At 31.9% G+C, this 22,416-nt stretch overlaps 1 protein-coding gene and 1 pseudogene across 2 annotated transcripts; both read left to right on the top strand.

Moving 5' to 3' along the window:
* The first annotated feature begins 1,429 nt into the window (after positions 1-1,429).
* On the top strand, positions 1,430-3,878 carry LOC128182033 (uncharacterized). Of its 2 annotated transcripts, XM_052850636.1 has the most exons (5): positions 1,430-1,608; positions 2,581-2,642; positions 2,864-3,052; positions 3,174-3,547; positions 3,671-3,878. In XM_052850636.1, exons 1-5 carry the CDS (start codon positions 1,508-1,510, stop codon positions 3,797-3,799), a joined length of 855 nt encoding a protein of 284 aa, XP_052706596.1. In that variant the 5' UTR covers positions 1,430-1,507; the 3' UTR covers positions 3,800-3,878. The 2 variants fall into 2 exon arrangements, with proteins under 2 accessions (XP_052706596.1, XP_052706595.1); XM_052850635.1 differs by having other exon boundaries at positions 3,174-3,878.
* Positions 3,879-7,272: 3,394 nt separating this feature from the next.
* LOC128182241 (uncharacterized) lies at positions 7,273-9,070 on the top strand (annotated as a pseudogene).
* Positions 9,071-22,416: the final 13,346 nt, after the last annotated feature.

Below are 22,416 nucleotides of genomic sequence, written 5' to 3'. Positions count from 1 at the left end.
GGATTTATTACATCATCATGATCAACATCAGTTTGTTATAAATCAAAACTATGAGAGGAGTCTCATATATAACAAGCATTCTGAGAGTATTGCATAAGCAACACACGTCCCCTAGCGGTTTGTATTAATCTACGAAAGCTTCAAAGTATACATCTTTTTCAAAACTATTATATACGATATGTTATGCTTTAATCGGCGATAAAAGAACAAAGGAAATTCAAACTACATAGTTGATATGGAAATTAAATAAAAAATTGTTAAAATAATCCTCTTTATTGTATCTCCTGTAATTTCATACAATCCATTAAGTATTTGCAGCTAGAAATTTGTGTAAACAATGCACTGTTATGCAGAATATTATTTCTTACCGTCTTCTGTACCCCGAATCAACAGACCAACCCGCTAACGAACCCGATTGTAATAATTAAAAAAAATCCTGTCGAATAAATTTACAACACAATGCTTAAAACTATTTTACAGAACTTATTTGTTTGTTACAAACAATAAAAGGAATGGTACAAGTAATGCGCGATATTATTTCTGACTACATATATATATATCTTTTCTTGTTTATTCAATACACACCGAACCCGATAACGAACCCGAACATTAAAAAATTGGAATATAAAAAATTAATTTTCTCGAAAATATGTCAACCAGACGCTACAAAAGTGTAAACCTGATCTGTAGTTTGACTTTTTTAAGCTATTCAGCAAATTTCATATTATTCCTCAAACGCATAAAGAAAAAAGTGTGGAAAACTGAAGTGGGACAGACAGACGGACGGACGGACTGACGGACGCAGAGGAAAGCTATAGTCCTCCCCGGTGAAACCGGTAAGAGACTAATAATGATATAGATATGGATAATCTGTAACTTTTAAGAACATTCCTCCTATTGTTTTTTTGGTCATATACAAAATAGCAAAATTATGTGTTAATAATATGGTTTCAATCGTCTTCACCTCGTATTGATCTGAAGGGATTTTACCTTTCTTTCAGTATACATGTAATACTATGATTTCAGCATCTTCTGGGTTTAAAAGAGTGTTGAATTGGAGTATCGTATCTCATCCTATAAGAAATTCGTATAGTCTATATAGTGTAGCTTCATTTAAAAAAAAATAAGAAAAATGTAATCAAGCCAAACAAAGTCTGCTCCTACAACCGAACATACTTGGCTCTCTGGATATAAGATCTTGAAAAGTTTGTAATAATTCATTTATCGAAGATCAGTTTCTTGCCTTATAATCAGGTAGAGACAACTGTGAGACTGTGGACATATTCAGATATTAAAAAAAAAAATAGGAGAATGCTTTAATAATTAAAATGTTGTATATTAATATATTATATTATTTTATTTTTTGCGTTTTATTTCCTGGAATTTGGATTAAGAGAGTGTATTTAATAATTTTTATAACATTCTGATGATATTATTTAATCGGGTATAGATCAGTATTATAGCCGTCGACAAAATAGGCTCATATAAGGAAAAATATTGTTACATAATGATAATCATGAGAAATTGCCATGAACTGGTCAAAAATCATTGTACCTATCTTCTCATGATTGTGTTCCAAATCCGCCTTGTAAACTCTCTATGCCAAAGGTAAGTATATAACATTATTAAACGTGTTACGACATGAGCTGTGTCCGTACAAGCCTTTGCCGAGAATGGTACCGTAGATTTTTGATTTTTTTTTTTTAGTTTTGGCGGGTTTTAATGCATTGATTGAGCATCCTGTATCAGAAATCTTTAATTTACATTCCCATTTTATTTCACATTTCTTTTTTGAAGATTGTAATGGTTGTGTATAGCTCCTGGCATAACCAAATTACAATATTTCCAGTTCAAATAAATATATCTGCCTATGAATCTGAGTATTTTTGAACTGCATTCGAAACATTATCAAAAGTGTCCAACTTATTTCTTGGAAATCTTATAAGAAATCTAAATGTATATGCGTGGACTATTTCATGATTGATAATTTTTAAGCTACTTTTAAAGCATACACGGACGGGATTTAAATCCGCCCCAAAAAGGTGTAGCAACCTTCCTTATATAAAAGAGTTGGTATTTCCTCAATGTAACGTACTTGTTAACAATACCGATGTTTATCGTTCTTTTTGTCAATTCAAATTAAATAAATAAAATAAATAAATAGATAAAGATTTTGAGAGAATGTAAACATAAACAGTATATTGTATCTTAGTCTATATCAAACATTGGGATTTAAAAGAAGCAAGCATTGCAAAAAATAATCCACTGGCGCTATTAAAATCTAAAAATATGTTCTACATTCATTTCTAAATACTAATGAATACCTATCAATGAGCCTCGAGAAATCGCATTTCGTGGTTTATGTAAATATGTGTCAATAGTTTTATGTAATAGCAAATTTACAGTATACAGAATAAAGTCTATGTCTACATCGACAGGTCAAAGGTCAGTTTTGATTTCTTAGAACTTAGAAATGAAAAACAGATGAAAACCAGAATTTTCAAAGTGTGGAAATTAAAAAAACCCAGATCAATTACTTCAGCTTCTTTCTCTTATCACATATGTTTCATAACTTTTCAGTTACCCCAGCTTAAGGTGTTGTCCAGATTCTGTTTGGGACGATGAGCAAAACAAGTGTGTCGGTGAGTACAAACTATTACTATGTGAACACGAGTAAACGATCTGAATATTTTAAAATGTCGTTTCAGAAAATAGAAATCATTGATATAGAATTTTGAAATCAATGTGCATTATAACAACAAAATATATTGTATGCAAAATGTTAAATTCATTTTTAAATAATGACAAAAATCAATACTTTAAGCTACTTACTGCTAGTACATTCTGATTTTGAAAAATCCAGGTTGCCAAACAGGATATCTGGGTCCAAACTGCGCCAAAGTGTGTAGTCCTCCAAATTACGGGAAAAGATGTCAGTTCACGTGTACCTGTAAAGGAGCTGAAACATGTCACCCATCATTTGGTTGTGTCTTACCGACAACAACAATAACAATACCAACAACAGCTACCTCTGTAAAAACAACAACTGAAGGTATGTATTATCAGTGTGATGCATGATTGTCGTGTAGAAGTTCTACGTAGGCTATACATGGACTGTTTTCTTAGAAAATTCTTATTTTTTACTTACATTTAATGTTTTTATCATTTATTAGAAAACATAGAAAATACAAGAAATACCGGAACAACAAAATCTGGAATTAAAGCAGCGTTTGTTACAAGAGAAACAACAGTTACAGCAAATGTAGCCATAGACATAATCTTTACTTCAAGTCTGCAAAATCAGAAGTTCATGGAAACCAGTAATTTACATAATGATACTTCCTACATAGATACTTCAATATTGGTTGGAATATTTATGCTCTGTGGGTTGTTCGTCGTATTGTTTGCTGTTTTTGTTGGAACACAGATTCGAAACAAATGTTTCAAGAGAAACAATTCAACATCTCAAAGCAGTTATGGAGTATATTTAAAACCGTATAACCTTTACAATGCAGACCAATCGTTGGAGTCAGAAATTTTGCCTCAGGTAAACATCAATCTTCGAAACACGGATTCTCTTTATACTGTTGTTGATAATTATCATGTTCATGCCTCTAACAAACTAATTGATCCACATCCGTGTCAATCAAACATCAACGTTAATTTACAGGCGGAAGAGGGATCGGAACAGAACAAAACATGGCCAAAGTACATTGAGGTTGTTGCTTCACCGACGAATAGCACCTGCTGTGATCCTGGGGCCGAGTTCTCATCGGCTACATATGTTCCTATGACCTAATTTATTTTCTCAACATGTCAACAGGTACCCGATTTCGGCTGAAATGTCTGACACAAACAGAAAGAAAGTAACTTTGAGTAAAAGAAAACTACCACCAAACGCATGTAGACAGCCATAAAAGAAACTTTTCAAACCTAACACACTTTGAATAGTTCACATTATAAGTTTATGTTGCATAACTAATTGTTTTAACTTTTTTATCTTATTCTGAAGTGCAATTGCAAATCCCAAGCTCATGGTTTTCTTTTGCAAATTCATTTACCTTTTCTGTTGAAAAAATAAATGATTAAACCAAGCTCTCTCACATATATTCTACTATGTTTATTTGATGAAATTAAAAATGACAAAACAAAAACTATCAACAATCACAAAAATCCATATAGCGAAATACAAATTCAAAATAGAGGAACACGGACCTCTATTAAGATACAGGTGAGATCAGGTGACTAGGAGGAGTAAGCATCTACTGCCGACCAATCGCACCCGCTGTGTGTCAAGATCATGAAAAATGGAAGAAACCGTAGTCAGTTTGGTGTATAAATAATCATGGTCTAATAAGTATGAAAAACGTCAGTCAGCATGCGTCCTAATGAAACATTGTACTTGCTGACAAGGTCATTGTATCGACCATAGAAATTGCATCAAGATGATTTTAATTGAGGTTTTTTATATTCTTGTTCCAATATTTTGATAGTAGATGGCCTCTTTTATGAAATTGTTCGTACGTAGAGCATGCTCTTGCACAACGAATAAGCTGAGAGACAGAAACCCCATAAGTAGTTGATGATGATATATTGCTGCATAAGTAAGGGAATTTGACGATGGAAAAATCAAAATCATCACGTTTTTATATAATTTTGTTGTTAGGTTACCATTAAGGTCTTTTTCTTGTAAAATATTCAAATATGAAACAGATGTCTCAGAATCTGTGGTACCTTTTCTTTCAAGCTCACTGGGATATACCGAGTTAACCAGTATATTTATTGTATTTACATCTGATTCATAACGATTTTGGAATATATTGTTGTACAGTGCTCTTGAAGTTCTCCTTCACTACTGTAAGAATTTCAGCAAAGAGTAAAGAAAGAGGCTTGGTAGCATATTTACTGGAATCTGCTATATATCTTTGTTTGGAGGGATATTTGTGAGGCTTTGAAATCCATTATAAATACCGTATTATCTTAACAGACTCTCCCCTTTCAAAAAATATGAAAAATAGAGGTTTGGCCAATAACCCTATGGTCGTCCAAAATTACACAAAAGTGAAAAGAAGTGCTGCGTTTCTTTTATTGCTCATGTCTGGACAACCAAAAGTGCCAAATCTGTAAGGGAGGCGACTCAATCAGATATTTACACAATAATAGGAGTTTTCTCTTAAACAATTTTTCTTTGACACTACTGAATGCAAGAGAAAGTTTTGCTCGATTTCATTTTTCCTGATTAGAAGATGGCTTGGATACGAATATCTTTTTAAGTAACATGATTGTCAGGAATTTAAAAAAAAAATCTTTGTTCCTGATTTAACTGTAGATTACGGATTCTTTTTAAAAACTATAATACCACTAGTTCAAAACTGTAAAAATAGCCCGTAATCGCCGGGTTTTACCACTATCCGGATCACAGCGAAAAAAGTAAAAGTATATTTATTTATATATGATGTGCCAATATCAAAAAGGAAGTAATCTGAAGTTTGGCCAGTCCGTGTTAGCTACTATGTAAGCTCATCCTTGGATTAAAGGTTTTATTTCCTCGTGCCATTTTCATTTGTTTTATTTGATTTAAAACCTGTTTCATAGTCTTGTGATTTGTTTATATAATGATCTAGCAGCTCTGGAATCTTATTCTATTGTAAATATTAAAACAGAATTTCTAAATGCTTAAAATAAATAAATTCAAAATATCTGAAAGAACTTAGAACAAAATATAAACAGGTTGTAGGTTGACTTTTTTAAATTTTTGATAACATTAAACAAAATTTTGAAGCACTTTTGAAATAATCAAACACATTTGTGTATAAAACAAAGATTTTCATATGAAGGAATGTTGTTACTATTGAATTGTTATCACATAGATTTAGAATACATGTATAACATGTTAAAACGTAAATACTTTATTACTAACGGGTTTTTAAAAGTATGCTGTTATTACGGGCCGCCAGAAGGCGTCATGACGTCAGGCATATCTAAGGTTTAAAAGTTACTTTCTCCGAAACAGTGCAGACAATGGGATCAAGCAATATCATGATATTCCACAAAAAAGATTAACCGTTGCATGTTTAAGGTGTCAGCATTTACATTCACAATTGATGAAAATGTTATATTGGATGTAATATAACAACAGCGAGCAAGAGTTTTCAAGTAAAAGAGATGTTCACCATGCAGTACACGTGTGTAATCCTGATTTAAAAACAGATCAGCATTCCACCATATTTGAACGGTGAAAAAGGGGGGATGGGGTCATCGCAATAAGTTGTAACATATTGCTTATTACGATTCAATGTAAGTAATAATTGGTGTTGGATTATCGTTATTACAAGAGAGTCATCAGTTTGGATTAAAACAACTATATATTTATACAGCTGGAATGTTTATTGGAGGAACTAAATCACCAAAGCGGGTTGGGATTTGGTGTTTAGGAGTGGTTCTAATGATGAAACATTGTGAAAATATAATTTATTCTTTGAAAATCTCCTCCTCTGCTCCTGGGTGTTAAAGAAACAAATTATTCTCCAACTGTTAGAACTGCACCGAAAGAGAATCAGGGATTTCCAGTTGCATATTTTAAGATGATCGATAGAGTAGAGTTATCTACCTTCCTTAGTGGTGCTGAATTGTGAACAGAAGTAGTTTTATGCTGACAGTAAGTGCTTTGGGTTGTGCTCAATGCTTAAAAATAACTGAATTAAATATAACTCATCATGGTTTTAATTTAAGTATATATTTAGATAAAAAAAAATTAAGTAGCTTAATTGATGGGAAGCATGCCTCGTGCTGTCCATTCAACAAAATTCCTCATGCATGGACATTTTTTCAGGAAAACATTGTTGGGCCCCCTGTCACAGGGGAGGGGGTAGGTGTGATTGCATACATAACCAACCTTTTTAAAACTAAAGTCATTTTTGCATTTTACCAGCCAGTGTGCTCAGGTTAGGGATGTGGCCCTTGGGCCTATTGTTATAATACTTAACGTTGCAGCAAGTTTTAATTAAATTTATTTTGAAAGATTTCTTTCTTAACTACTGTAACCTATCGATAATCTGTATTGACTTTAAAAAATGTCTATGAGGCTCTGAACACTAGGAGGAAGTCCAAATTGAGACCAAAGTATGCTAGAATCATGTACAAAGCATGTGAGAAACATGTCAAAAGCATTTCATGCAGCCTTTCATGTAAACCATGCAGCTTTTTGTGATAGTTTTTGTTATTATAACAGTAACATGATCGGAAGAACCATATCGTGTCTTGTTGTCAGGCATGGATAATCAGATCAAAGCAGATGCAGAGCAAGTTAGAGCTGATGATCTGCTCAAGTCATCGGGACATGATACGGACAGCTCTTTGGATCAAGTTACCGTTATGATGATACATTTATTATATACCCATCTGCAATTAGCAAATCTAACGAAAGAAAAGTTTTATGATCAAGTATATACCCTTCATTTATTAAACAAAGCATTTTTAAGGGACTTTTTGATACAAAAGAAATTTTTTTGTAATATGTCATCTGTTTCACATAGCATGACATGAATTCAGAAAACCACGTTGTGATGATCTGAAAAATTGGATCACAATCTGCAAATTCAACAGCAACAAGAAAAGGGAAAATTGATGGGTAGATAATACATTTATTTACCTTCCCATGGTTTCTGTACAGAATTGTGTTATACACAGGTGACTGTTAGGTCCTTCGGCCACCTGTTATACAAAACTAAATAATTGCAATCACTTTTAGGTCATGAACAAGTTTGGCATGGATTTATTGATATTGTCTTCTCCTCACATCTGAGAATTCCTGCCATGGCAAATACTGCGTTGGATATTGAAGAAAATATTTCCAAAAAAGAAAAATTGATGTACAGGATGGTAAGGATCATAAAATTTATTTCAATTCCATTTCAATTTTTTTTGTCTTACACATTGACAAAAACACAAGAAACAAATCATGTACATGTATGCAAAACTTTACAAATTTTATCTGGGGTTGATCAAGGTTGATAATTAATTGCTTCTGAAGGACAGGTATTACCTAATGCATTGCAGATCTCTGTGGTACAGGGTCGTGGTTAACAGTTAACACCTTAAGGGCCATGTACGCCTTGCCTTTTCAAGCTTTACTGGCCCACATAATGGTTAGATGGCTCAATAAAAATTGGATGGTAAAAAAAATTTTTGTTTAACTTTTTTAGTGGGATGTGCTGCCATCTTGTACATTTGAGAATATGAATGTAAACATTTCTTGAAATGGCTTCTTTCTGCTCGAAACTGAAAAAAACTGTTGCCAAAAGATATAAAAGCAATTAATATGAGATTCAATATGTTATTTTGTATGCAAATTATGCATACAAGAACAAGACAATGCCTTTTTAATCACTTCAAACAGCTGTTGAACTGCTCAGCTACTGACTTATTTTGAAGATCTAAAAATATGAAGGGGGTTCATTGGTGTCCTCTCTATAACCATTTGTTAGGTGTGTACTTTTATTTCAATGAAATACTTTCCTCTCTTTGAAATTTCAGAAACAGACAATGATGATTCTCCAGACAAGATTAAAACAATAGAAGAGGTCAAGCAAGCATTACCAGAACATATACTCTGTCACAAGCAGTTATAGCAAAAACAATTGTGTTTTCCCTAGTTCAAAAGCAGGAACACCCTGATGTTTTACACCACATGATTTCAAATATTGTTATTTCCCCCGATAAGCTTGAAATTATGTTGTATGATTCAGATAATGATGTTTTACTCTTCAGCAATCCCATTCTTTTATTCAATTTAGACCTCCGAGAAAATAGAACTCTCCTTGATGAGACTGTTGTTATTTTTTGGATGGTTTTACACTACATAATATTTTGTACTGGATTAAATAAGGCAAAGCCTTATTTACTTGAAAGATGTAAGTCAAATTTTAGGCAACTTGTTGCAAGTAAATGGGATACCTATTCAAAATCCTTATAGAGCTGTGTTCCTGCTCTCCCTTCAGTAAAAAAGTGGCCAATAAGTGAATTAATTCAGTGTGGCAAAACTCAAGACTTTGAGTCAGATGACTTTTAAAATGCAAATTTTTACAACATAAAGGTTTGGGCAGACTAACTTGTGATGTATAAGGTGACATTTTCACTCAGATTTCCATCTTGGGAAAACAGTAGCTGAAAGCACTGTCAGCCTTATTTCCTTAGATCTACTAAGCACTAAGGGGTTATACATGGAACAGCCCCTCAACCCCATCCCTTTAACAAAAATGTAGGAAAGCAGAATAAAGATATAGCAGAGTTTGAGTCTCTGAATACTAATTCATACATGTATCACTATGTTCAGTGAATAAATCTTCTCTAACAATCAATAAATGTTTTGTTATACATTTCATTATAAAGAGTGAATTCAGGTGACGTATTACAATTTGTTTTAGTCTGTTATGCATTAAAATTAAAAAAATAAAGCTTTTTCTCTGTGCAATAATCATCAAAATTAATGCAATCTTTAAAACTCTTTCTTTTTTACTCCTGGACATCAAGCAGTCAGACTATGGGAATGATTTTAATAAGCATTGAGCTCTCTTCCAAAATTGTGAAATTCATGGCCCCTGGGTCAGTGTTTCTAATATTAGGGTGGGCTTCCACTGATTTATAGTAAAAATGGCAATAATTCTTTGAAAATCTTCATCTCTGTATCTGGGTAAACAAAATGCATAGTTATGATGAGCACATGTGCCTTTCTTAAATCGTGAATTTCATGTCCCCTGGGTCAGGGGTTTTGGTGTTAGGATGGGGCTTTAATGTTATGAAGTAAAAACGCATTTTTTCTTTGAAAATTTTCTCTTTTGCTCCTGTGTATAAAGTCAATGAAAAAAGTTAATAGTTATGATGAGCAAGAATGTTTCTTCCAAAAGTATGAATTTCAAGGCCCCTGGGTCAGGAGTTCTAGTGTAAGCACAAGGCTCTAATAAATATATAGATTGTTTGTTGTTTAACGTCCCTCTCAAGAATATTTCACTTGTATGGAGATGCCACCACTTCTCGGTGAAGGGCTGCAACTTTAGACTTATACTCGGCACTTAGGGCCATTGAGATTTGAGGGATCTTTCTTCTGTCAGTGCCTAATGTGACATCGGACCTCGGTTAATACGGTCTCATCCAAAGGACCGGTCTCCACGTCCTGCAATGGAATTCAAACCTGCGACGTAAGGATCAACTCCTTACATCGCGAGTCTATAGCAAACGCTCTAACCACTGCGCTACCAAACAATTATATAATAAAAATGCATTAATTCCTTGAAAAATCTTTTCCTCTGCTCCCAGGTATAAAGTCAATGAAATTAGTACATTGTTATGACGAGCATAGGCGTATGTATCAAAACTGTGAATTTCATGGCATCTGGGCCAATAAATGGGAATCCATAGGCGAGTGGGGCTCTAATGGTGAGCTGTTGAAAGTAATCAAATGCTATGCTGTATATATATGTATAAATCATAAAATATAGAGAACGAGATACAAATTCATGTGTTATGTGGGGAATCAGCTGCAGAGTTATTTCAGGCCTGTACAAACACTACATTATAATCTCTGGAATAAACTGAAGCATGTGTGTCAACTATATAGTTACATACATTATTTTTCATATACGCGCTATTCAAAGTGGACATGCAATACCAAGACGAAGCCAAAATGAGCTGATGATATACCGGGGCATTGCATCTATATCCATGTGAAAGGACAAGATAGGTTAAGACACCTTATTAGCCCCTGATTTGTAATGTCTCCAGGAGTGGCACAATAGTTCATCGTTACTAGACTGTTGTCATCTCTTTTAAAAAATGGAGTATTGCTTCCATGTTCATTTTTTCAAATGATCTCTCATAAAATTGTACATCGTTTTTAATTGCTGTCAAATCATTTCACCTCGATGGTAATTATTTATTCAAAAATAACAGAAATCGGCTTTCTGTTATTTTTGAATAAATAATTACCATCGAGGTGAAATGATTTGACAGCAATTAAAAACGATATATATATATATATATATATATATATATATATATATATATATATATATATATATATATATATATATATATATATATATATCCCCGAGTTCCCAAACTCCGTCACCATAAGCAGAAAACCTCCTGCGTTTCTCTGTAAAAAACATTTTGTGGTTTTTATCATTTGCAATCACTAAATATAATCTGAAACAATATAATTTATAAAATTATTAACAAAAATATTTTTATTTTTATTCAAATAAGCCCTCTGAATACGACGTTTATCACACGTGCTATCATAACTTATGAACCTAACTCCGTCACCCACATGCTCTATGATATGGCAGGGAATGAAGACACATTAACAATTTAGTTAAAACTCAATTTGTATCTAGGCCAAGTTATAATAAGTAAAAATGGTGCATACAATTTAAATTGTATTGAATTTCATCGAAATGAAATGATCGCCAGAATGAAAAATGGGTCCATGTAACAACAATCACAATGGCCTTTTCAGAATTTATGGATGCCGTTTGATTTATGTCCTTATATATTTCAAATATTTTACATCATTAATTAATATATTATTTATTAAGTTATATATTTATTACATTTTTAGAAATGTAGCATATTCTAAATAGTGATATACCGGATATGTCTATACCCTGTATAAGGCAAAAGTATCGGCATGAGCGATTTGACGTTATCATCAAGAGTAGAGCATAAAGGCTATTGCGGTCTGAAAAAATGTATTAATTTCCTTAATCAAAAATGTATTACAAGTGAAATGTTTCATCTTGACCTCTCTAAAAATGGCTGACCACCGTAAATGATCGAATGGGCCCGCATGTCAGAAATATCGATATTTTAGTGCACCCGTGAAAAAGTTTAAGCTGATTTCACACAATTAATGGTGCATAAAATGAACAAAGTTTAATTCTGTTATTTTTTGACATATTCTTAAATTTAACCGTTGCAAATCGTTGACATATGATTAAAGATTTTTGACATGTAAGAAATGACGTCATAGTCATACTTGATTTCAAACGGCGAGGAGTTTCCCGAAAGTGACGGAGTTAGGGTAGTGACGGAGTTAGGGGGCTATGCGATATATATATATATATATATATATATATATATATATATATATATATATATATATATATATATATATATATATATATATATATATATATATATATATATGTTTTGTATTTATTAAACGCAATACATTTGGATGCGAGATCCAGGAGTCCCCTGGATCAGTTATGCTATTCAGCGGTATAAATGAATCATATATCTATATATAATGTATAAAGTATCTGTTTTCTTCAGTATTTATAATTGTATTTTTTTAAGCGTAAATAGACGTAGATATGAAATAACACATTGTAATACAAGTAATATTAAAGTAAAATAAGAGTACTATTCGGGGAGGTATCATTCAGTCAATTGATATAAAATTCGTATCAATATTGTACATATATTTGTAGAGCATATATATATATATATATATATATATATATATATATATATATATATATATATATATATATATATTGTACAAAGTATCTGTTTTCTTCAATATCTATAATTGTATTTTTTTAAAGCGTAATTGGACGTAAATATGAAATAACACATTTTACTACAAGTAATAGTAAAGTAAACTAAGAGTACTATTAGGGGAGGTATCATTCAGTCAACTGATATAATATTCGTATCAATATTGTACATATATTTGTAGAACATACCTGTTCAATAAAATATTTTTAGCAATAAATATACAATCGGAACATAAAGCAAATATGCGGTAGGACTAACAACATCACAGTCCAAAATTGCCTACCGCATATATGTGAAGAGGGGCAGGTCTCCCTCTTGTACATTACGATAGTATATTAATAAAGTTTATAATATTTCATTCATCATATACTATTTGATATTTTTTTAATAATGCGAAAGTTTAAATTTACACATTTTGATTTTTTTACAGTAAGATACAACTGCATTTGCGCATTTTTTTAAAAAGAGCGCATATTTTCAGATGACACATATTTGTTTAAGATTCTATGTTTCATTTTATATTTGTAAATTTTGCATGCAATGAATGACAAAGTGTTGTCTAAGATAAGAGTATATTTGTTGCTCGTGAAAATAAAGCCAATGACAATCAATTCCATGTAACATCAATATTTAGTATCAGAGAAATTATCCGCCAAAGTTGCATTATCAACTCACACTCGTAGATTAAATGTTTTATATTTTCTGGCGTATTGCAATTATTACAGTTCCCATTAATGTTTTTATCCAATTTACTAACCGATAGATTCTTGGTCAACAAGTTGTGAAGTAATTTATAACTAAACTCTGATACAGATTTATCAAATAATGACCGAATCTTGTTCTTGTAGATTACATTAAAGTAGTACTTGTCTATTTGGAATTCCTTACACCATATATTTTCCGTAATAGGTTTTTGGGATTTCTTGTTTATAAGAATATTGTAGAAAAATTTAGACTTTTTTTTTTTGAAGTATCTTCTAGCTTTCCTTCAAAATAGAAATGTAACTTAGTGGGCGAATTCATGAAATTTATGGTTTGTAAATCTATTCTTGGAAGGTGCAACTTTATTGCATTTTTAACTATGAAATACTCACATTAACAATTGCTTGTTGATGCCAAGCATACTTTTATGTCCTTTATTGTTTTGCAGCCATTCTCATTAAAAAGGTCTTTTACTAGAAATAAACCACTTTTAGTCCAACTTGAACAAAAATAGAGATTTACCCTTAAAACATAATTATGTTTTTATTGAACCAGATATTTTGATTAGCAAAATTGGTTAATGAAATATCTTTGCATTCGTTAAAGGCCACAAGGACGTCTTTATAGAACACAGGGAAGGAGTTTAATTTAAATTCTTCGTATTTTGTAATACTTGAATTGATCAAAAATGGAATATCAATATTATGTTTAACTACACAAGCATTTAAGAACGAAGATAGACTACTTCTATTTTGAATAATTTTCGAAACCCAAGAAGCTTTTATAGCTTTGTGTTTTGATTCAAAGTCTGTAATACCAATGCCGCCTTCATTTATGTTTCTAATTAAGGTGTTACGCTTGATGCGCTCTCGATTTCCCCAAATAAAGGAGAGCATTATTTTATAAAACTCTTTATGAAAGATTGTTCAGGGTTTTCTAAAATAGTAGCCGTGTACAAGACCTTGGAGATGAAAAAAGAGAATTTATGAGCTGGCATTTTCCTAAAATAGTTAATTTTCTACTTCGCCAAGAGTCAAGTATTTTTTCAAATCCTTAAGTTTACATAACCAGTCTCTTTCATTATTTTCGGTTTTATCATGCCCCATATATATACCAATAATTTTGACAACATGTTCAAGGGATTCTATGTTCTTAACAGGGAAAGTACTATCATCTGCATGTTGTATGCATTTAATTTCATTTTGTGTGTTGCTTATTTTAAATCCTTTAACACTATCAGAATATATAATATATATATATATATTATATTAATTCTTGTTGATAAAATTTCCATTACAAATAGAAATAAATTAGCTGAGACAGGACATCCTTGTCTAATACCTCTATACATATTACATTTTCTAGAGATCCAACCATAGATTTTTTATATAGAAATAAGGATTTGTATACAAAATTTTGATTCATTTAACAAAATTGTCGCCGAAATTAAATTTCCTCATTGACTGCAACAAAAACTCCCATTCAACAGAATCGAATGCCTTCTGAAAGTCAGCAAATAAGAGGATTCCTGATTCATTGCTTTTTTCCCAATAATTAAAAATATCTAAAATACATGCAAGTCTAGCATTTGTTCCTATATAACGTCCTTTATTATATCCAGACTGATCGGGGTTTATTAATTTGTCTATAATTTTTTTTAAACGTCGAGAAAAAACACAAGCAATAATTTTGTAATCACAATTTGTTAAACTTATGGAACGGTAGTTTTGAAGTTCATCTATTTTTCCTTTCTTATGAATCAAAGACAAAACAGAGCATTTTTGTGTATTTTTTAGTTCCTTATCTCAAAAAGATTTTATTAGCGCATCGAACATATATTGCTTTAGGTGTTTCCAAAACATTTTATAGAACTCAACAGGCAAGCCGTCAAGACCGGGAGATTTATTGTTCTTCATTTCAAGTACGGCCTCAGTACTAGTGCATTCTTGTATTGTTGGAGCTTTATCAAAGAACTCTTTGTCTACGTCACTTAACTTAGTGTTCATTTCTGTATCCCGTAGGTAGTCGCCAATCTTTTCATCTGAAATGCCCTTTAATGAATATAAGTTCTCAGAAAATTTACATAGCTGATTTAGTATATCTCCAGTTTTTCTAAACATTTCGACGTTAATTCTTATTCTGTTTATAACATTGTGTGACTGGTGTTTATTTTCAAGCCTTAAAAAGTATGCTGTATTTTTTTCACCTTCATCCAACCATCTAGCTCTCGAACGAATTTGTGCTCCTTTAGCCTTAATTTCATAAAGATTCTCAAGTTGATTTTCAAGATCTTTTTTTCGTATCATATTTATCTCGGTAAAATGCTGATTTTCCATTTGCTCTATTTCGTTTTCTATTTCGTGTATACGTTTCTTAAAATTCTTGGACCTGTTTTTACAATACTCTATACTTATTGTTTTTATTTTAATTTTTATGAGCTCCCACTTCTTTTTATGATTTGTAGTTTTCATTATATCGTCAAGTAGTTTGTCAAAAAAGCTGTTTATTAAGTTACAGTACGATGATTCTTTCAAAATCGACGTATTTAATTTCCAGAAACCTTTTCTGCGCTTGTTACCGGAAATTTCACATTTAAAAATAAGAGCAAGATGATCAGTTAATCTGATTTTGGAAACGTTTGGGGGTTTGCGTATAAACATGTTTACGGGTTTATAGCAAAAGTTGTCCTTGAAAAATGCATAGTTAATTCTACTTTTAGCTATATTTTGCCCATCACACCAAGTAAAAACCTTTAGAGATCGATAAAAGCAAATTTAGAAATTATATCTTGCATTAATTTTGAACTCTTGTCCTTCTTGCTAGCTGTATCACAATTTAAATCACCAACAAGAATAACATTTTCGTCGTTCGAGCTATATTGAGATATCCATTTAGAAACTTTTTTAAAAGAAGTCTGACCTTAGTTTTTCTATGTTTGGTGCATATATATTAGTAAGTGTTATAATTATGTTGCCATGTATAATATTCAATAAAAGTAAAACGTTATATACGACCATCATCAGATCTGTGTTGGTTAAGGATCTTAAAAAGAGAATTCTTTTCTAAAGAGTTTTGTGACACCTCTGGAATACGGAGAGTGAGAAAAACAGTGATATGAAGAACCTAACCATCTAGCATTATAGTTAGCCTCCTTATCTGATACAAAATGTGTTTCTTGCAAAAAGGCAATGTCGCAATCTGTGTCTTTCAGTCAATCATACAATATTAATCTTTTGTTAGAATCGTTTAACCCTCTACAGTTAAGTGATAGACATTTCATACTAGACATTGTAGACAAATAAGAAATGAACAATTATCAAGTGAAAAATGAAGATAAAAAAAAAGCAAAGAATATGTTGGACAGTATAGTCAATAAATTAGATAACACTTACCCTCAGTAGCTGTCAATCTCATTCTGACGTGTCTTGCGCTGATGCCTGGGTTGTGACCACGCGCGCGGTCTAGCTCTGCATTTTTCAGCACATTGCTTGAAATTTTTCCAAGGACATTTCTGCCAGGCATCAGGATTGGTATGTAGAGTTTTATCTGCGTCCAATCCGGAGCCCCAGTACCGGTCATGAACGGAGTGCGCAAAGATGACGCTGGGTTTAGATGTTTATAATGGAAACAAAAAATGGCCTCAGATCTGTGTACAAACATACTACAATTAAGAGCAAAGCTCTGTATCTTGCTTATAAATCGAAGCTTAATCAACACTCAAATATGGTTAGTAAATAGAATTGTAAACAATTCAATATAAGAAACATGCACCATAACAAATAAAGAGCACTATTTATTTTTTTCAAAATGAATTATATATATACCTACATATTTCCGTCAGCGATATTAAACTCTATTTAAACTGAATAAACTCGAGAAGATGCTGAGCATCTCAACAAAACACATTACATAATCAACCATTACGCAAAAGGTCATACAAAATAACCGATAGAATGAATTGCATTTTAGTACTTTGTTAATACATCAGATTTTGCTTAATTTGCGCAGGTAAACAGTCAACTGTCTGATTTATCGAAGTCTCTGATTGATTTGATATGTAAAAGGTACAAAATACAGGCGATAGTTCCCAGGTTACAAAGCATAAATAATGAAAACGAAACGAAAATCAAAACAAGCTAACACCGTTGTCATATTTAAAATCTGTCAACGCATTGAAATATTTAACCTCAATGTACTTCACAAAATCGGCAGCAATGTATTTTGCATGTTTCAAAGATTCCCTTCGCACGCGAACAGTTGCACAACAAACAAATTCATCTTTGTCAGATCGACCCGTTATCATACATCATGGCTGCTTTAAACAAAGAACCTCGTTTTAAAAGAATAGAAATAAACATGAAAAACTATTAAGTTTTTTTCTTAAATAAGCCTACAAACCCGTAAAATGTCGACTAGGGTTTGCCAATTTTTGCCCATTTTACCAACTTAATTGGAAATCAACAATCGTCAATAAATTCAAAAATACGCATTGTTGTCTATCAATATTTACAGAGAATAAAAATATACCGGTCTGAAACATATCCTGAAAATTTCAATGACATTGGCAAATTATTATCGACGTAAATTGAAAAATCTCGATCTGCCCTGGCTTTTATTTTGTCCCGACCTGGGTTTGCCTACCCATTTTACCAAGACTCGTATGGAATACCGAACACCGTACCGTGCCCACAAACCTGTAAAATGTCGACTCGGGTTTGCCTACCCATTTTACCAACTTGGAAATTAACAATCGTCAATAAATCCCAAAATACGCATTGTTGTCTATCAATATTAACAGCGAATACAAATATATCGGTCTTAAACATATCCTGAAAATTTCAATGACATTGGCTAATTATTATCGACGTAAATTGAAAAATCTCGATCTGCCCCGGCTTTTATTTTGTCCCGACCCGGGTTTGCCTACCCATTTTACCAAGACTCGTATGGAATACCGAATCCAAAGCTCTAAACTGATTAAACACGTTTTTCCTTTATAATTATTTTCGTAATAACTCAGATTTGAAACAGAATTAGCCCATAATTTTTGCAATTTATATTTATCTTTCCATAAGGATTACTAATGCTAAATTACATTGAATTTGACTCAGTAGTTCTTGAGAAGAAGATTTTTAAAAATTCACTTCCCTTTTTCTACAGTTTCGATGTTTTCCCCGCTTTGAATAAAGATCGGTCTTTCATTTCTGCAATTTATATTTGCCTTCCCATAAGAATGCTTTGTGCCAAATTTGAATAAAATTGGCCGTGCGGTTTTAGAGAAGAGGATCAAATGTAAAAGTTTACAGAGTCAGATATCTGTGTATGTTAACTTGCGAATTAATTGTTTTAAAATGCAAGTTTTTTATGTCAACATGCGAGATAATGATAAAATGCAACTTATTTTAATCAACATACATGTACAAGTGAAGTAAAAATATTCAAAAAATTTGAAGATCGTTTGATTCAAAATTGCTTAGCTTTTAAATCGTTTGTAAATAAAATGATCTTACATTGCATATAAACATATTGATTTCTCGACGAAAACTTAAATATTTTCGTTACCTTTTTAATAATGAAGCAATATTGAAAGGGGTCAGTTTTATTTCAACCAGGAAAAATTCAAAATATTAAAATTTCAACTTTTCTAAAATTTTACAATTTTTTCCTCTTTTAGCTTTAATTGTGTGATTGATGTGTATTTCGTAGATTTTATCCAAAAATCAAATATATATTTATTGACAGAAAGTTAAAGTAACTATATAAATCATTGTATGTATTGAGACCAAAGTTTTGTTTGCTGCCGATACAACTTTTCTACTTTCTTTAATAAAATTTAATAAGCATTCATATAAAAATACGAGCTTATATCGTTCTTTTGCTTAGGAGATCTAAAAGAAAAGATACTTTATTGATTCATCAAATAATACATTGGTTTGTAGAGCCACCGTAAGGCAGCTGAGTAGTCAACAAAGTACCTAACAGATGATTTACTTTAAATTTTCAGAATGATTTTGAATATTTTCTATATCTCTATACAGAGTTCTTCGTCCGAAGGAGAAATATATAGTCTAATAATGATCACGACCATCCAGCCCTCCTGAGCCCCTTCATAAGCTTCTGGCATTTTTTACAAGCAAACAAAAATTGCGCGTAAATAAATTAAAAAAAAAAAACAGTACTTGTCAAATAATGGTTATTGACAATAAAAAAGTAAAACATACAAAATTTCCTTTTCCTTTCTCTTTTCATATATTTATAACCTGTCATTGATTTTTATTTCCCCCGATATCAGCGATTGTATTTCCGCTGTATTAAGTACCGTCGAGAAAAATAAGAAATTAATGTTTAATTGAATCACGTTCACTTTAATGCTTTACGAATATTCATATTAAAGATTTTGCCCTATCATGGACAAATGACGCTTTTCAATCTCAATTATTATTGGACCAGTCATTTTGAAATGTAAAACGAACATGAGCAGATACAGAATTTTTTCGGGGAGGGGGATATCGATTTTTGCTAGGATGGGGGTGGGGGTTCCTGACAGATAGTCGATAAACTTATTATGCAAATATTATTTTTTAGGTGGGATCCGGGCCCTTCCCCCTCCACTCTAGATCCGCACATTCACCGTGACCAAATATTTAATTCAATATCAATAAACTCATTTTTGATAAATTGCATATAAATCATTGTACAAGAAATTAATATCAAAATTAAACAATATCGATAAAGAAATAACTTAATTGTATATTTGTATCATAAATCCGGTAACGGGCGTTGTATTATACTCCTTGATATAATACAAAGATCCTTAACATCCGTTACCATTTATATTCACTTCTCTCTAAATACCGGTATACTTCGAGTCACAGCTTCTTATGGATGTCGTTATTATGGTTTGTATTTACATGTACTCAATTATGTGCATTGTCAAAAAACAATAATATATACATATGTTATATGATAATCGAATATATGCATCAAGATTAAAACTTTAAAATAATAAATGCTGCGACCTTTACAAAATGCTGCTGTTGTGGTAAATTCGTTCTTACTAGTGTTTTTTACTTTACTGTTACGTCATGGGTGCCTAGATATTTGAAAATCCTGATTAGTAATATTCGATAACATAATTGCTTTATTTAGTTTGAATATCGCAATACATTAAGCTATACAACTATCCAGAAAATATATAGGGTTAGATTATAAAGGATGGGAATATATTATTTACGCAGAGAAAAAGCGGTAACGTTTGTTAATCCTTAAAATATGACAGTGGAAGAATGGGATGGATGCCAAGTTTTTGAACAATGAAAATGTCATATAGTAAAAACGGTTCATATTATTAAATGCCCACAAAAGAGACATATTCAGATAAAACTTAGTTCTTATTAAGATCTTTTTGGTTTAATTCCTATGGGAGGGTAAGTTTTGTTAACGCTTGTTAATGGTTACATTGCGACAGGTTTTACCAATCCTTGATTCAAATAATATTTACAAAGTATCTAAAATGTTGGGTTTGTATTACATTGTCATTAGCTTATTTGGCGACATATGGAAACCACTGTGACAACTATAATTTGGCTGCTAAAATAATAATAATGCGTTTAGAAATAAAAAGCGATTTATTGTATATAAATTGAATATTAACTCCTACAATTATTTACTGCAAAACATGTACAATATTATTCTATTACTTCAAGAAAAAAAACAACCTTAACTTGAACGAAAGTGATTTTTCAAAATGGAGTCATATGAATGAGAATGACCGAAAAACACACACAAGTATATTATTACAAAATTTGTTGCCAAAAATGTTTTTTATTTACAATAAAATTAGTTATAAACATATAGGTACTTTTTTGTAATTTAGGAGACAGGAAATTAAGCACAAATGTTGAAATAAATCTCACACAAATGTTAAACCGCATGTAACATCACACTCCAACTATACTACATAAAGTAAATACATTTTGAATTTTAAAAAAAAGGCAGCAAGCTCACATATCCCACACTTCATTATTCATTGACAATGAAAGGCGGTATATACATTAAATAACCAAAATAATATGGTTAAGAGCATGAATCACAAAAACCAACGGATTAAAACTTTAAACAAATACAATGTATACACACATAAGCCCTTTTCTTTAACGAGAACAAAATTCAAAAATTTAAAGAGCCGATTTTACCAAACAAAACAAGAGGCCCATGGGCCACATCGCTCACCTGAGGAACAATAGGTATGATAAAATCAGCTTAATGGAGTCATAATACAAACTATCTGGACAATGTACAATAATACATGTTGATCCTGTATAAATAAAATCCATTTTCCCCTGGATATTCTTATGTTTATAATCATTAGTCTCTTTTCTAACAGGACGATTTTATAGTCATATCATATGTTGAGTATTGCAGTTCTCAAAAAGATCCTTAACAATTGTTTATATATGGGATATAAACGTACATAAACTCTGAACCTTCTTGTGAGGCCAAAGAATTGTCCTGGGGCCAAAGTCTTAACAATTATAAAGAATCATCTGGCTGATTAGTTTCTGAGAAGAAGATTTTTAAAGATTTACCATATATATTCCTTTGTTAAACTTTGAACCCCCATTGTGGCCCCACCCTACCCCTGGGGATCATGATTTTCACAACTTTGAATTAACACTACCTGAGGACGCTTCCACACAAGTGTCAGCTTTACTAGCTGATTAGTTTCTGAGAAGAAGAATTTTAAAGATTTACTCTATATATTCCTATGTAAAACTTCGATCCCCCATTGTGGCCCCACCCTACCCCCGGGGGTCATGATTTTCACAACTATGAATCTACACTACCTGAGGATGCTTCCACACAAGTGTCAGCTTTCCTGGCTGATTAGTTTCTGAGAAGAAGATTTTTTAAAATTTACTCTATATATTCCTATGTAATAAAACTTCGACACCTCATTGTGGCCCCACCCTACCCCTGGGGATCATGAATTTCACAACTATGAATTTACACTACCTGAGGATGCTTCCACACAAGTTTCAGCTTTCCTGGCTGATTAGTTTCTGAAAGGAAGATTTTTAAAGATTTACTTTATATATTCCTATGTTAAACTTCGACACCCCATTGTGGCCCAACCCTACCCCCGGGGGTCAT

The sequence above is a fragment of the Crassostrea angulata genome, chromosome 4, assembly GCF_025612915.1.
Source record: "Crassostrea angulata isolate pt1a10 chromosome 4, ASM2561291v2, whole genome shotgun sequence".
Taxonomy (NCBI): domain Eukaryota; kingdom Metazoa; phylum Mollusca; class Bivalvia; order Ostreida; family Ostreidae; genus Magallana; species Magallana angulata.
The sequence above is the reverse complement of the archived record's forward strand: the minus strand, read 5'-3'. Positions and strand labels throughout refer to the sequence as shown.